The sequence below is a fragment of the Prionailurus viverrinus genome, chromosome A2, assembly GCF_022837055.1.
Source record: "Prionailurus viverrinus isolate Anna chromosome A2, UM_Priviv_1.0, whole genome shotgun sequence".
NCBI classification, from domain to species: Eukaryota; Metazoa; Chordata; class Mammalia; order Carnivora; family Felidae; genus Prionailurus; species Prionailurus viverrinus.
Window position 1 is genome coordinate 45758205 of NC_062562.1, and position 14546 is coordinate 45772750.

The 14546-nt window shown below is 38.7% G+C and overlaps 1 protein-coding gene across 1 annotated transcript in view; it reads right to left on the reverse strand.

The window, feature by feature from the left end:
• Positions 1-764: 764 nt before the first annotated feature.
• The window catches only part of SUMF1 (sulfatase modifying factor 1), a 95473-nt gene continuing 81691 nt past the window's right edge, over positions 765-14546 (reverse strand). The window contains exons 8-9 of the mRNA XM_047849650.1: positions 12550-12609; positions 765-1887 (exon numbers count right to left, since the gene is read on the reverse strand). Coding sequence (XP_047705606.1) covers positions 1777-1887; positions 12550-12609 — 171 coding nt within the window. The 3' untranslated portion in view covers positions 765-1776. The remainder of the gene's footprint in view (positions 1888-12549; positions 12610-14546) is intronic.

Sequence of the window (14546 nt, forward strand, 5' to 3'; positions counted from 1 at the left end):
ATAACTGTGTTAAGAAAAATTCAAGCAGGTGGGAGGTAACAAGTAAAACAAAAACTGTGCTTGAGTAGTGATGACTTTAAGAATAAAACACCTTATTTTTTACATTAGCTTTTTCAATTAAGCAAGTGCATTTTTTGTTTGTTTTGCCTGGAATTCATCATCAGTTGGTAAAAGTTTGCAGAGAAACATTTTGTATCCACAAACTGACAGATTAACAAATATAGCTGAACACCCCAGCAACATGATTGTTTTTTAAGACAAGTGTTTAAATGTTAGGTGGCTATGTATGAAAGCAGCAATCAAGTGTTGTTGGAATACTTATGAGTATTATCTGACTTAATTTTTGAACACTGACATAAAGATGAGCCATTTCTTTCAAATGACCCGTCTTTTTGGGGTCTTCAAGGGCTGGGGAATCAGGATGGGATCCTGATGAAGGGTCATCTGGTTGAGAACCATCGCTTTAGAACAAGGTGCTCTCCTGACAAGCGAAACTGTCGGGTTTTTCGGGACCACCAACCGAGGCAAACGCCCCTGCCTCTGCCCCATCTACTGAGGCACAAAGAAGCAAGGTTATAATAAGGTTCCTGGCCAAATGGTTTTGCTTTCTGGAACAAAAATTCCCGCAAACTGCTCACACATCAAAGTTGTCAAGTATCCAATGGACATGAAAGCTTTATAGCAAACAAAATACATACATGTCACAAAGACATTTCTTTAAAAGAAAACACAATGGAGAGAAACAAGAGGAGAAGGAAGCCTCCTTTAGCAGATACCAGTTTATTCGACATAGTGCAGGATTCAGAGCATCTGATATTCCACAGCCAACAAGATGTCCTACTTCCCTATTATAAAATACTGGATACCCTGAATAGAGTTAATTCAAGGTTCTCTTTCCTCTTCTCCTCCATCTAGAATTAAACGTTTCTTCGTGTAGCATACATTTCACATTCACCGAAGGCTTTGGGGAGAGGGGGGGATATAGGGCTTATAACCGCCCCCCTGAACCAAAGGCACTTAATGTTAAAAGATAAAGCACAGTAGAGTCACCCCACAGACATTCCTGCATGTTCAGACTGCTGAACTTGAGTGCACTACCAGGGGCCCACGTGGGATTCATCCTAACCATGTAAAAGACACTGATTTCCTTGAAAACACAAAGTGCAGTATGAATATAAAGACTCATCACCATCACCTTTTCCACCACCCCATCCTTTTCTCAAAATAATACATAAGAGAACTCTTATTTTACATGATTAGTATTACCCAAGGTTCACACATGGAAAAAAATAGCTAAAAAATAATCTGTCATAAACTCTTACTATGAAATCACAATAGAATCTAATATACGCATAGAATTTGTCGGAGAAGGCCTCAGAGATCATGCTGTGCATCCGCCCCACTGGATAGAGGAGGTCATGGAGGCTCCAGAAGGTCAAGTGTGGGACCCTGAGGTCTAGCCCTGGTGGCAGAGCCTGGGAAGAACCCATGCCTTCTGAAGTTTAGCCCAGGGTCTCCTTCACCCCCTTCCTCTTTGAGAGACTCTCCAAACTCAAGCACAGCGATGATCTCCAGAAGTGCGCCACACCATAAAGCACGCACGCTGACACAGGTCAGCAGTCTGGTCCTGCGAGGCAGCTCCTTTGGCCCCTGGGCAGGTATGTAACCCAGCTCGGAGTGGGGATTCTTCACTCGAGGTTGGTTGTTCAGCGTTCTGAGGAAAGCCAAGGGCGGGGCAGACGAGACTTCTGGGCATAGGAAGGCTCTTCTTGGCTCTTAGCCCGTGGTGGGCTGACGGTCGGCCGCACAGCGGAAGCCCAGGTTGGAAGCAGAGCTGTCGGGTGTGTTCTGGCTTCGAGCGGCACAGCGGTACCGATAGCAGTAGGACTGAGCAGAGACGAAGGGAAAGGGGAGAGTGCTTAGTTTCTCGCTTAAAGGCTCTAAACTGTCAGATGCATGCTGCACCCGAGCACCAGCTACTGGGAAGTCATGCCTACCTGTAGACAGGGCTTCCCAGCGCCCCGCCCCACCCCAAACACCCCCTCGGGCCTACTTGGCACGTATGTTTTCAAGAGGGCAGCACGTCCAGAGTTTGACCAGTAGTTACCTTATAAACAGAGACACGGTGCAAGGATGCTAGTACCAGCATTGCTTAGAACAGTTAAAAAAAAAAAAAAAAAAAGGAACAACCGATGACTACAGAGGTTATGCACATCCACAAGCTGGATTACTCAGCAGTCATTAAAAGTCATGTTTTTTATGTAATACTTAATGACACAGGAGATTCTCGCGATACACACACAGTTAAATGAAAGAGTCAGAATGCAAAACTGTGTGCGTGGTATGATCTCAAGCTACACAATTATATACGTCAAGGAAACAAGACTGATGATTCAAAACGGACCACAATATATTTGCGCAGTGGAGTTTCAAATTTCCCACAATAAGTGTATGTTACTTTTATAATTTGAAAAGTTATTTTTACATTTACAGTATATGACATTAAAGCAAAAAGTAAAGCTAAATGGCAATCAAGGAAATATTAATTATGAGTACCATTAACATATTAAATATTCAACAGACTGGCAAAAAATAATTTTATTTATTTAGTTATTTTTAATTTACATCCAAGTTAGTTAGCATATAGTGCAATAATAATTTCAGGAGTAGAATCCAGTGATTCATCCCCTACGTATAACACCCAGTGCTCCTCCCAACAAGTGTCTTCTTTAATGCCCCTAACCCATTTAGCCCATCCCCCCACCCACAACCCCTCCAGCAACCCTCAGTTTGTTCTCTGTATTTAAGAGTCTCTTAGTTTTGTCCCCCGCCCTGTTTATTATTTTTGCTTCCCTTCCCTTATGTTCATCTGTTTTGCATCTTAAATTCCTCATATGAGCAAAATCATGTGATATTTGTCTTCCTCTGACTGGTTAATTTCACTTAGCATAATGCCCTCTAGTTCCATCCACGTAGCTGCAAATGGCAAGATTTCATTCTTTTTGATTCAGATTGGCAAAAATTAAAAAACAAGCCTAGGAACATAAAAAGTATGAAAGGCTGTGAAAAACATTTTTTGAAATACACTGCTTTTGGATTGGCTACACACTGCTGTGTGTGGATGTTTTGTATCTGTTTTCTTTTACAGGGACAGAGAACACATATATACATGTGCACAAACACACACACACAGACACTGAGCACCTAGTACACATCAGGCACACTAGACACTTCAAGTGTTATTTCATTTAATCATAACAGCACAGAGGAATTAAATGAGTCATCCAAGATGACACAGTTGTTGAAGGAAGCAGAATTTGAACCCAGGTCTGACCATGGCGCATGTGCCTCCGAGGCAAGATTCTATACTCCTAGATGGAAAGACAGCACATCTCATGCTCCTCTCCCACCTCTAATGCATTCATCCTGCACGTACATGCATACTTGCACAAATAAGAAGGACTAACACTCATGGATGGGCACCTAGTAGGTATTCAGTGAATAACCACAGCTGACTTACATCAAAAGTTTCCACATTCCAAAAACAACCATGCACAGAACTCTCATATCCTAGGACTGTACTTTGATCCAAAACAACAGAGAATGAAAATAAACTAGTTATCTTGTGTAGCATGAGCATTAATGCTGAGTCGGCCCAGTGAAACTAAAGCGTCTGCCAGGTTACAGAAACTACTACACAAAGAAACTTTGGGACTCAGGAAGGAGAGATCATTGGGGGGGGCCGGGGGGGGCATGGGGGAAATAGGTCTGCATGAAAGAGGTTTTTATTTTTTTCTGAATTCTTACTCTCCTTTCTCAAACAGAAGGTGAGTGTTTCTAACCTGCATAAAAATGATCTCTTGAGGTGCCTGGTTGGCTCAGTTAGTTAAGCTGAGATCTTGATTTCAGCTCAGATCATGATCTCACAGTTGTTGAGATTGAGCCCCTCATCAGGCTCTGTGTTGAGCATGGAACCTACTTGGGATTCTCACTCTCTCCTTCTGCCCCTCCTCTCTCTCAAATCAAAAAAACATTAAAAACATTTCTTAATTAAAAATAAAAAAAATTATCTCCAAAGCTGCCACAGAAATTCTCCAGAGTACATCTATCATAAAAAGAAAGACAAAGTGGTTTGTCTTCCATAGATAGTGAAACAGTAGCAACCAATTTTCTCATTTTCCCTGTGGTCAGTGAGGAATATAACATATTACCAATACTCAGGCAGAGAGAGGGAAGATGAATAAAAAAATATACCTGGAAGAGTGAAAAGCTGATGGCATCTGCTATACTGCCTGTGCCTGGCGTGCAGCTCTAAAATGTCTAGTTTATCACACAGGGGGATGCAGCAGAAGCCTCATCCCACAGAGGCCCTACTCACCAGGCTGCTGTCAAGCAGTGCTTTGGTATTTCTAGAATCAAATTCCGGGGGACAATCCAGGACTCTGTGCTACCAACTATGTGTAGTGAATTTGACACTGGAGCAAGAATCGAATTCAGGGAGAGGCAGGCATCTAGACATGGATATTCTTGTTCCATAACTGCACCACACATGGCAGAAAACAAGCAAGCACTTCCTGATTGCCTGCTGTGCACAGCCTAGAGGAAGCCTGACCGTACGCATGGTCCTGTCCTGCTGCAGATCACAGGCTGGTTGCGGAAACAATGGCTGTACATCAAACGGTTATAAAACAGGCTAGGGTTAAAAGAGTCTGAGGTTTTTTGTTTTTTGTTTTGGGGGTTTTTTTTTGTTTTGTTTTGTTTTTTTACTAATTCAGGTGAAGGAATTGTCCCTTGTAGAATGCCAAAGTCTTTAGTAAAGACTTCTAGAAGGCAAAACCAGGCCATGGCTGGATTGACATAATTACAGCAGTGGTCTTCTGACTTGAGTATACATTTAAGAATAGCCTGAAGACAATCAAAAAGAATGAAATCTTGCCATTTGCAACAATGTGGATGGAACTAGAATGTATTAGGCTAAGTGAAATAAGTCAGAGAATGACAACTATATGATTTTGCTCATATGTGGAATTTAAGAAACAATAAAATAGGGGAAGGGAAGCAAAAATAACAGAGAGGAAGACAAACCATAAGAGACTCTTAAATAGAGACAACAAATTGAGGGTTGCTGGAGGGGTGCTGGATGAGGGGATGGGCTAAATGGGCAATGAGAATTAAGGAGGGCCTTGTTGGAATGAGCATGGGGTGTCATATGTAAGTGATGACTCACTAAATTCTACTCCTGAAATCATTATTACACTATTATGTTAACTAACTTGGATTTAAATTAAAAAAAAAAAAAAAAAAAAAAAAAGAATAGCCTGAAGAGCTTAAGTACCTATTCCCAGGCCAGACACCTAAAGGTTCTGATTCAGTACATGTGGTGCAGAGTCCAAGAATTTGCATTTCTAACAAGCTTTTAGGTGCTGCTGATGCTATGGGACCAATAGGCTGCAGTTTGAGCAGCAAGGATTTATAGAATTCAGAAAGGAAGAAAGAACGTATATTAAGTAGAGAAGACAATGACATCAGAGGTATGAAAATGGAAAAATTCAGGCAATTTAAGGGGATAGCAAGGCCATAGCCTGATCATGTCAGAGCAGGGTTTATTTACTCATTAAATATATGAGATTTCACAACATGCTAGATGCTATTCTGGGCACGAGGGATAAGATGGGGAACAAGACAGACAATGCAACTGTCTTCAAGAAGCTTACATTCAACAGGGATTAGTTAGACAATAAATGAATGGATAAATTCAAGATGGTTTCTGGTAGTGGTCAGCTTGGAAGAAAGTAAAATAGGGAGAGAGGAGTGGCACTGACTAGGTGGCTACTTTAGACAAGGTGTCCTGGGAAGGCCTATCTGAGGTGGTGCCAGATGAGCTGAGTTGCCCAAAGGTTTGGAGAACAGTAATTCCAGGCAAAAGCAATCACTGTATAAAGCCAATAAGTGATAAAAAGCAGGAAACATGGGTAAATAGGATGGAGTTACATTACAGGTGGTCTTCTCACCAGAAAGAATTTGGGCTTTATACAAACGGAAATCATGACAACCATTGCACTAATTTATGAAAAGAAAGAGCAAAATCCGAGACGCATTAGCGATTTAACCTCAGGTAAAGCCTTTCTCAGTCTGTCCCCCCATCGACGAAATGGGGCTATTAATGGGAAAATGTCAAAATGCTTCATCTTGAGGCGCCTGGGTGGCTCAGTTGGTTGAGTGTCCCATCTCACAGGTTGTGCACTGCTAAGTGCAGAGCCTGCTTGGGATTCTCTCTCCCTCTGTCTCTGCCCCTTCCCCACTTGTTCTCTCTCTATATATAAATAAAATAAACATTAAAAGACATTTTTTAAAATCCTTTATCTTCTCTTGACATAAAAAAGCAAAGCATCAGACACATGGAAGTTACTGTAACTGTTACTTTATAATGAACATAACACTCTTAATTATAGAAACTAACTTTGTCTTACCTGACATTTTGGGGTTCATCTGCTTTCTCACTAAAACAAAAGCAATAGCCAGCTTCTCTACAGGTCTTAAAACCTTATGTTGGAAAGATAATACTGCCAGTATCCGAATATGGATTTACAGCTGACCCTTGAACAACATGGGTCTGAACTACACAGTTCCATTTAGGTACAGTTTTTCAATAAATACAGGACTACTGTAAATGTATTTCCTCTTCTCTTTATAATTTTATTATTGTTTTCTTTTCTCTAACTTACTTTAAGAATACAGTATGTAAGGGGAGCCTGGGTGGCTCAGTCGGTTAAGTGTCCGACTTCGGCTCAGGTCATGATCTCCTGGTCCATGTGTTTGAGCCCCGCGTTGGGCTCTGTGCTGACAGCTCAGAGCCTGGAGCCTGCTTGAGATTCTGTGTCTCCCTCTCTCTCTGCCCCTCCCCCACTCGTGCTCTGTCTCTCCCTCAAAAATAAATAAGCATTGAAAAAAGTTTTTAAAGAATACAGTATGTAATACATATAACACACAAAATGTGTGTTAATCAACTATGTGCTTGATAAGGCTTCTGGTCAACAGGAAGTTACTAGTAGTTAAGTCTGGGGAGAGTTAAAAGTTTTATGTGGCTTTTTGACTGCCTGGGGGGTTGGTGCCCCTAAGTGCTACATTGTTCAAGGGTCAACTGTGCATTTGCTACACAAATGCCAAAGGTATTTGCTATAAAAATGGAAAAATGAGGAATATGTGTAGGAAGGCATGGGACTAAGGTCTTTGTTGGATGGCATATTTCTATATGCAACTTATCCCTCAAATTATATAAAAAACTATTTTAAAATAAGATGTTGTCCATATGCCACAAAACGCAGGCTGTAACAACTCTGACAAACCATCCCTGCCCGGAGCACTGTGTTCAGAAGGAATGTGAGGCTGTGACATAAGATAGTAGAAAAAGATCCATGATATGTAAGAGATTTTTACAACAGCCGTATCTGAAGACCCTGGCACATAATGAATAATTCCATTTGGCGGGGAAAAGAAATAGAAGTGTACCAAAAAGTGTGGGTAAAATACTATCAACAGTTTACTTCAGGAAGCAGGATGAGTGGTTTTTATTTTCATTTTTATGTTTATTAGTTTCTAATTTTCATGTAATGAATGTTTGCTTCTGTAAAACAAACAAGCTTAAAATCAGTGACAACAAAAAGAGCTAGTCTTTATGAGATCACAGCAGACCCTAAAATCTTCCATTAATCTAAATGGCTGTGAAGAATTGAGCCCTAAAAAGCAAGGCTCACTGTAAATTAAAGTTTGGGAGGTCAGGACCACCATAAAAGAGACCGTTCACATCATCATTCCATTTCAAATGAACTCATTCACTCAGCAAACATTTATTAATAAGTAGTTCATTTTAAATTCGAATAATGGGCAACTAATGGAACACATATTTAAAGCAGAAAATGGCCTGATTTTAATGTCCTCATTGCTTTTCCTTTTTTTCCAACTCTACTTTTAGCACCAAAAATGGTTATTAATGATGTTAGGTCTTTTTGAGTGGCTGAAATATGGGTCATTTTACTAATTAAGAACACAGGTAGTGGCAAGGACCTGTATTAGCCCCTTTTCATTAAAATGGATAATTATTGTGTAAAACTGATCTCAATATCTACACTAAGAATGTGATCCTGGACTCAGAAACAATCCATTTAAGATAATGACTTACCAGCCTTGGGGCTCTGAAGTCAAGTGGGACAGCAATATGGTTTTTATGAGAAGACAACTTTCAGGAATAAAGGGAAGTTTTAAGGAAATTATAGCTCATTGTGAAAAAAAAAGAAATCATTATATAAAATCACCTAAGCAGAATCCTGGTCTCTCAATTTCACATCCACTGCTCTTGCCATTGACAACTAAATCAACTCCTTTCTTAGTAATCTTGGTGTAAAATGGCAGGAGAGTGAGGATTTCCTCCATATTATGAGTTGGGATAAATACCCCACAGGGATTAGTCTAACAACATCCAAGAACAATAGCTAATATTTCTTGAGTACTTACTATATGAACTGTTCTAAAAAATTCACATGTATTAATTCACTTAGCCCTCCCACTAATCCTCTGAGGAAGGTATTATTCACATCTGCATTGTATACACAGGAAAAATTGAGGCACAGAGATGCTAATAGTGTGCCTAGGGTCACCCGGTTTTGTAAGTGGTGGATCCAAGCCTTTTCAATCCCATTTCAGAGTCTAGGCTCTTAACCCAATGCTGTGTTGACTCATAGTTTTTCATTCTGTGCTCTCTTCTCATTACTAAAGCTGTACTTCAGATGGACTTTCAAAAAGTTATGAATAATCATCAGAGCTTACTTTAATCATGCCAACTAGCTCTGGTCCATGATCAAAAGTAAGTCCTCTTCTAAGCAGGGTGATTTTTTTCGAAATGAACTTCAACATTTTTTTTTTCTTTACAGCAATTTCCTTTCTTTTACTGATCTTCACCTATGCCAAAAGAATCATTTCAAGGATTCTGCCTCTCAAGTTAGTTCATTAGTTGGCTCCTTATTCAAAAGGAGAGGGGAAAAAACAATCTAATGATAACAAACATGATGGTTAATGATGATGGTATTAGTCATGCTTATATACTTGGTCCATTCTTTACTCATAAGAACCATACAGTAGGTGCAATTATGGTGTGCATTTTACAAACGTGAAAACTGAGGCTGAGAAAGGATAAGTAATTTTCCTAAGACAACAGACTAGCAAGAAGTTATAGAACTCCAACTCAGATCTAATTTCAGAGTCTATAGCTCAATAATTTAATAATAGCTGCCACTCTTAATCTAGTGGAAAGGATAAGTGCTCTGAAAGCAATTCACAGCCAACACTGTGTTGTTTCTCCTGACAGACTGATGTTAATTACCTCCATCATCTACAATTAACTTGACCAAGATCCTAGAGCTACTGTTTTTGTTTTGTTTTGTTTTGTTTTTTCTGAAAAATCCCATGGATCTAACCATGTTTTGTTACTCTGCTATTCCTCTTCTAGAATACTCTATCACTCTGAGCATAACTAAATTAAAATTTATCTTGCAAGTAGATTAAGAAAAGCTAAAGATATGTAATATAAGCTCTAAATGAAACCCTAAAATTTTAAGACAAAGAGTTTTAGCTAATAAACCAAAGGAGAGAGAATAGAGCGATAACAAATGCTTAACCAAAAGAGGTCAAAAACAGAGAAAAGAAACAGATGAGACAAAAAAGACTAAAAATATCAAAAGGGCAAATTTAAATTCAGCCATATCAATAATCACATTAAATATAAATGGACAAACAGCAGGGCAGAGATTTTGCCAGTAAATTCAACAACTCAGATGAAATAAACAAATTCCTTAAAGACACAAATTCCCAGAGATTAATCAAGAGGAAATATAATCTGCATAACCTTGTAGCTATTAACTAAATTAATTTTATGGTTACAACTCTACTCCTAAATGGTTTCCCTGGGGTGGGGGAATTCTATCAAACATTTAAGGAAGAAATACTGCTAATTCTACATGAACTATTCCAGAAAATTGAAGATAAGGGAATATTTACCAATTCAATTTATAAATCCAACAGTACAGTGATTCCAAAACCCGACAAGAAAACAAGCGACCAATACCAACCATGAACATATATGCAAAAATGCTCAACATTTTAACAAACTGAATCCATAATTTATACATAATATAATACATCATACCTAATGATAATACATCATACCTAAATTAGCACACTCTAGGAAGGCAAAGATGGTTTAACATCTGAAAACTGAAAATCTATGAATGTATTCACCATATTAACAGAGTGAAAAAGAAAAACCATACAAACATCTCAACAGCTGCAGAAAAGGCATCCAGCAAAATTTATATCTATTTCTGATAAAAATTCTCAAGAAGCTAGGAATAGAAGGAAACTTCCTTGAACTTATACAGAACATCTCTGAAAACACTATATAGCTAATATAACTAATTTTGAAAAGTTGATTTTTTATCCCCTTAAGATAAAAAATGAGGCAAAAATGTCTGTTCTTACCAGTCATATTCAATACTATACTGAAGGTTCTAGCTAATGCAATACAGCAAGAAAAAAGTAATAAATATTTTAAAAGAAGTAAAACTGTCTATATTCACAGATGATATAACCAGCTATTCAGAAAAACCAACAGAATCTACAAAAACATTACTAGTACAAATGAGTTGACAAAGGTTGCAGAACACAAGATAAACCAATTATACCACGTATATTTATTTATTAAAAACATGTATTAGGATAAAAAATACTTTAAAAATAATAAACTGAGAAGCTTATGAAAATACAGGTTTAAAATAAGCAAATAATATTAAATGTTAAAGTAAACACATTCATATGCATGGCAATGAAATACATTAGTGTTCACACTTAAATGTTTTTTACAAGCTTCATTTTCTCTTACTTTCTTGAGGGAAAATCTTCTGGTCCTCAATTCTTACAGAGTAAATGGATTCTCAATTTTTAAAAGTGCCATATGTCAGAAACACAACTGGAGGTAATTAAGGTTTTGAGATACTATTCTTCAAAGAGAAATTCACCTGTTTTTCATGGAATTCCATTTCCCCAGTAAGAGGATTCAATATACTTGTAGTAACAGCTTGAATAAGAGAAAAAATCTGGGACTAAAGACTAATGTATGTGAACATGACCTAGGGCAATGTTTTTATTTCAAGTTAAAATTAGAATTGTAAAGATAAATTTCTATGCATCTTGTTATAAATGTAGGTGTAAAGCATAAAATAAACTCAATTATAAACCTCACTTAAATAACTGGATTAAAATTTTTAAGAAATACAGAAGACACACACAATCTACAGAGATTCTCTTAAAAACATTTTTTTATGTTTATTTATTTTTGAGAGAAAGACAGAGTGTGAGTGGGGAGGAGCAGACAGAGAGGGAGACATAGAATCTGAAGCAGGTTCCAGGCTCTGAGCTGTCAGCACAGAACCCAAGGTGGGGCTTGAAACCACGAACTGCGAGATCATGACCTGAATCAAAATCAGATGCTCAACTGACTGAGCCACCCAGGCACCCCCAGAGATTCTCTATAGACTAGTGGTTTCCAAACTTTACAGAATGTTTTAAACCCCTTGAGACCTTTAAAATCCTGAAGCCCAGGCCACACTCCAGAGAAATCAAAATGAAGTGAGTGGGAAAACAGGCAACAGTCTTTTTTATGGATCCCAGATGATTATAACATGCAATAAAGTTTGAGAACCACAGTTTTAAGGTAAAGTTTGGTAGTACATCCATCGTTAAATTAGTAACTTAACGTGGAGCCCTGATAGCTTGTTTTAAGTCTCTAACTGCCTGGACTGACTGAATTACCATAGGAAACTTCTTGTAATAACCATCTGCAAAATGCCATCTTTGCATAGGGATAGAAAGAAGCTCAAGTGTTGGAGATACTAAAAATATATGATTTAAAGAAAAAAGGGAGAGGTGGTATTCAATTTCCAAACTCCTTAAAAAGGTTATTCATGAAACACCAACTCATGCTGACTACCCAAGAACAACCAGTTCTGACACTGAAATCATAGCCCAAAGAGCAGAAACACTCTCTGAGATTGATGCTTATTTCATAGAGCACACACATTATACCTAGAACATTTGTGATGTTTCCATTCCAGTACAGCACAATCCACCCTCCATTTCTAACCCTACCTTAATCTCCACAGAGTATCCAGATATAATCTCAAATAAATTAAGGGTGTACTTCCAAATAAGCATGCTGGAAATAGTATATAGCCCACCCTGGTTCAGGGGACAATAAAGGTCTCTCAAAGGGATCAAGTTTCAACAGATGGAATTTGGTTAACAAAAGATTCACAACCTCTGCTGTTTTTCCCCATGCCTGTGTGCAAATTTGAGATGACTATTTTTTTTTTTTTTTTTTTTTTGGTTTTGATGAAGATAGGTATATATTCACAGAAGTGATGGGACATTTTAGGGCTAATGACAGTGGTTCCATTAATGAGCTGTGAGTACACCAAAACAGAATGTAATGACTTGACTCACCTTATGGCACATGTAGGATCCACCTTTCTTCACCCGGTCTTTCCCAGAAGGGGGTCCTTTCTGTGGATTAAGAGAACTCATTAGCCCAGAGAACACAGATGCTCCTCACAGACTGGCGGAGAGTTCATTTTAGTCCAACCAGCTCTTCCATAGCTGCCTTAACTTTCTATGTGCTTTTCCACCTGTGGGCAGAAAACCCGTGAACCCATGCACCCTGAACCCATGCACCTTCCCAAATGCCCACCTCTCCAAATCCTACCCATCCTTTAAGGTCCCGCTCAGGTTCCCACTTTGATAAAATCTTTATGACTATAGTAAGCAATCTCACCTCTAAACCCCTGTAATAGCATTTCTCACCTAGATGACTAACAAGCTGCTTGGCAGTATCTCTTATATCACCTTCTCAAGCTGATATGCAAATTTATCCTGCATAACAACTGACTTGTTCAACTAGACTGGCTAGTCTCTTTGAATTATGTTTTTATAATCCTACTGTGTAACACCTAGTAAACCCTTTGCTGACTGAAGAAATTTGCCTTTTATCTTTTAAAAAAAATTTAGGTCAGGTTTATTGAGGTATAATTTACGTACAGTAAACTTTAACCTTGTTAAGCCTTTTTAAATGCACATGCCTGATGAATTTTGACAAATGTATAGGCATGTAACCACCACCACAATCAAAATATAGAACACAGTTTATCTTTTCCAAAAAGATTTATATAGTGCTTACTATGAACAAAGCATGGATGCAAATATTAACCCCTGTAATCTCCGTAACAACTTTTTTTTAAGATTTTAGTTTTAAGTAATCTCTGTACTCAACATGGGGCTCAAACTCACAACCCCAAGGTCAAGAGTCACATGATCCACCAACTGAGCCAGCCAGGTACCCCACTCTATAACATCTTTTTTTTTTTTTTAATGTTTGTTTATTTTTGAGAGAGACAAAATGTGAGTGAGTGAGGGGCAGAAAGAGAGGGAGACACGGAATCCGAAGCAGGCTCCAGGCTCTGAAGTGTCAGCACAGAGCCCGGACACAGGGCTTGAACTCATGAACCGTGAGATCATGACCTGAGCCAAAGCCAGACACTTAACTGACTGAGTCACCCAGGCGCCCCTCCATAACAACTTCTGATGTAAGTTAAGCAAGTGGCAGAACAAGGATTCACACCCAGGCAGCTGGTTTGAGTCCATTACACTCCCTGTAATGGGACCAGAAATGGAGGAAATTGGACAATCCCTAAGAGGAGGCAAGAACACACAGTGACTACCACTGTAATGAAAATTGAAGCCAGAAACAGCCAGCCAAGAGGTAAGACTATTTTTTCTAAGGAGAGCTTTGGATAGAAGTGCACTGGAAATGAACATCCTAAAACTTCAGTTGCCAGGATAAAAGGGCCTCAACATCAGATTAGCCATGCAAAGAACATCTGAGAAGTACCAATAACCTCCTACAAACCAGAACCACATACGGAAAGTTTGGGGGCTACAAGGATCTTTTTGCTTTTCCCCTATTATGCAAAAAAAAATCAACTAATCACACAGCTGCCTACTTTTTGTCTACTGAACACAAGAGATGGTTGAGTAATGCTGCCTATCTTAGTTTTCCTTTTTCTTGACAACTACTTGTCTAGTGTCAAGGGCTCAGACAAAAGTGGCAGAAGTTAAAAGAATCATGTTTTCTCCAAGCATGGTTAACACACTGACTTGCAATTTTTTTTTTGAAGTTAAAGATTTTTTTTTATTTTTTCAATAAATGAAATTTATTGTCAAATTGGTTTCCATACAACACCCAGTGCTCATCCCAAAAGGTGCCCTCCTCAATACCCATCACCCACCCTCCCCTCCCTCCCACCCCCCATCAACCCTCAGTTTGTTCTCAGTTTTTAAGAGTCTCTTATGCTTTGGCTCTCTCCCACTCTAACCTCTTTTTTTTTTTTTTTCCTTCCCCTCCCCCATGGGTTTCTGTTAAATTTCTCAGGATCCACATAAGAGTG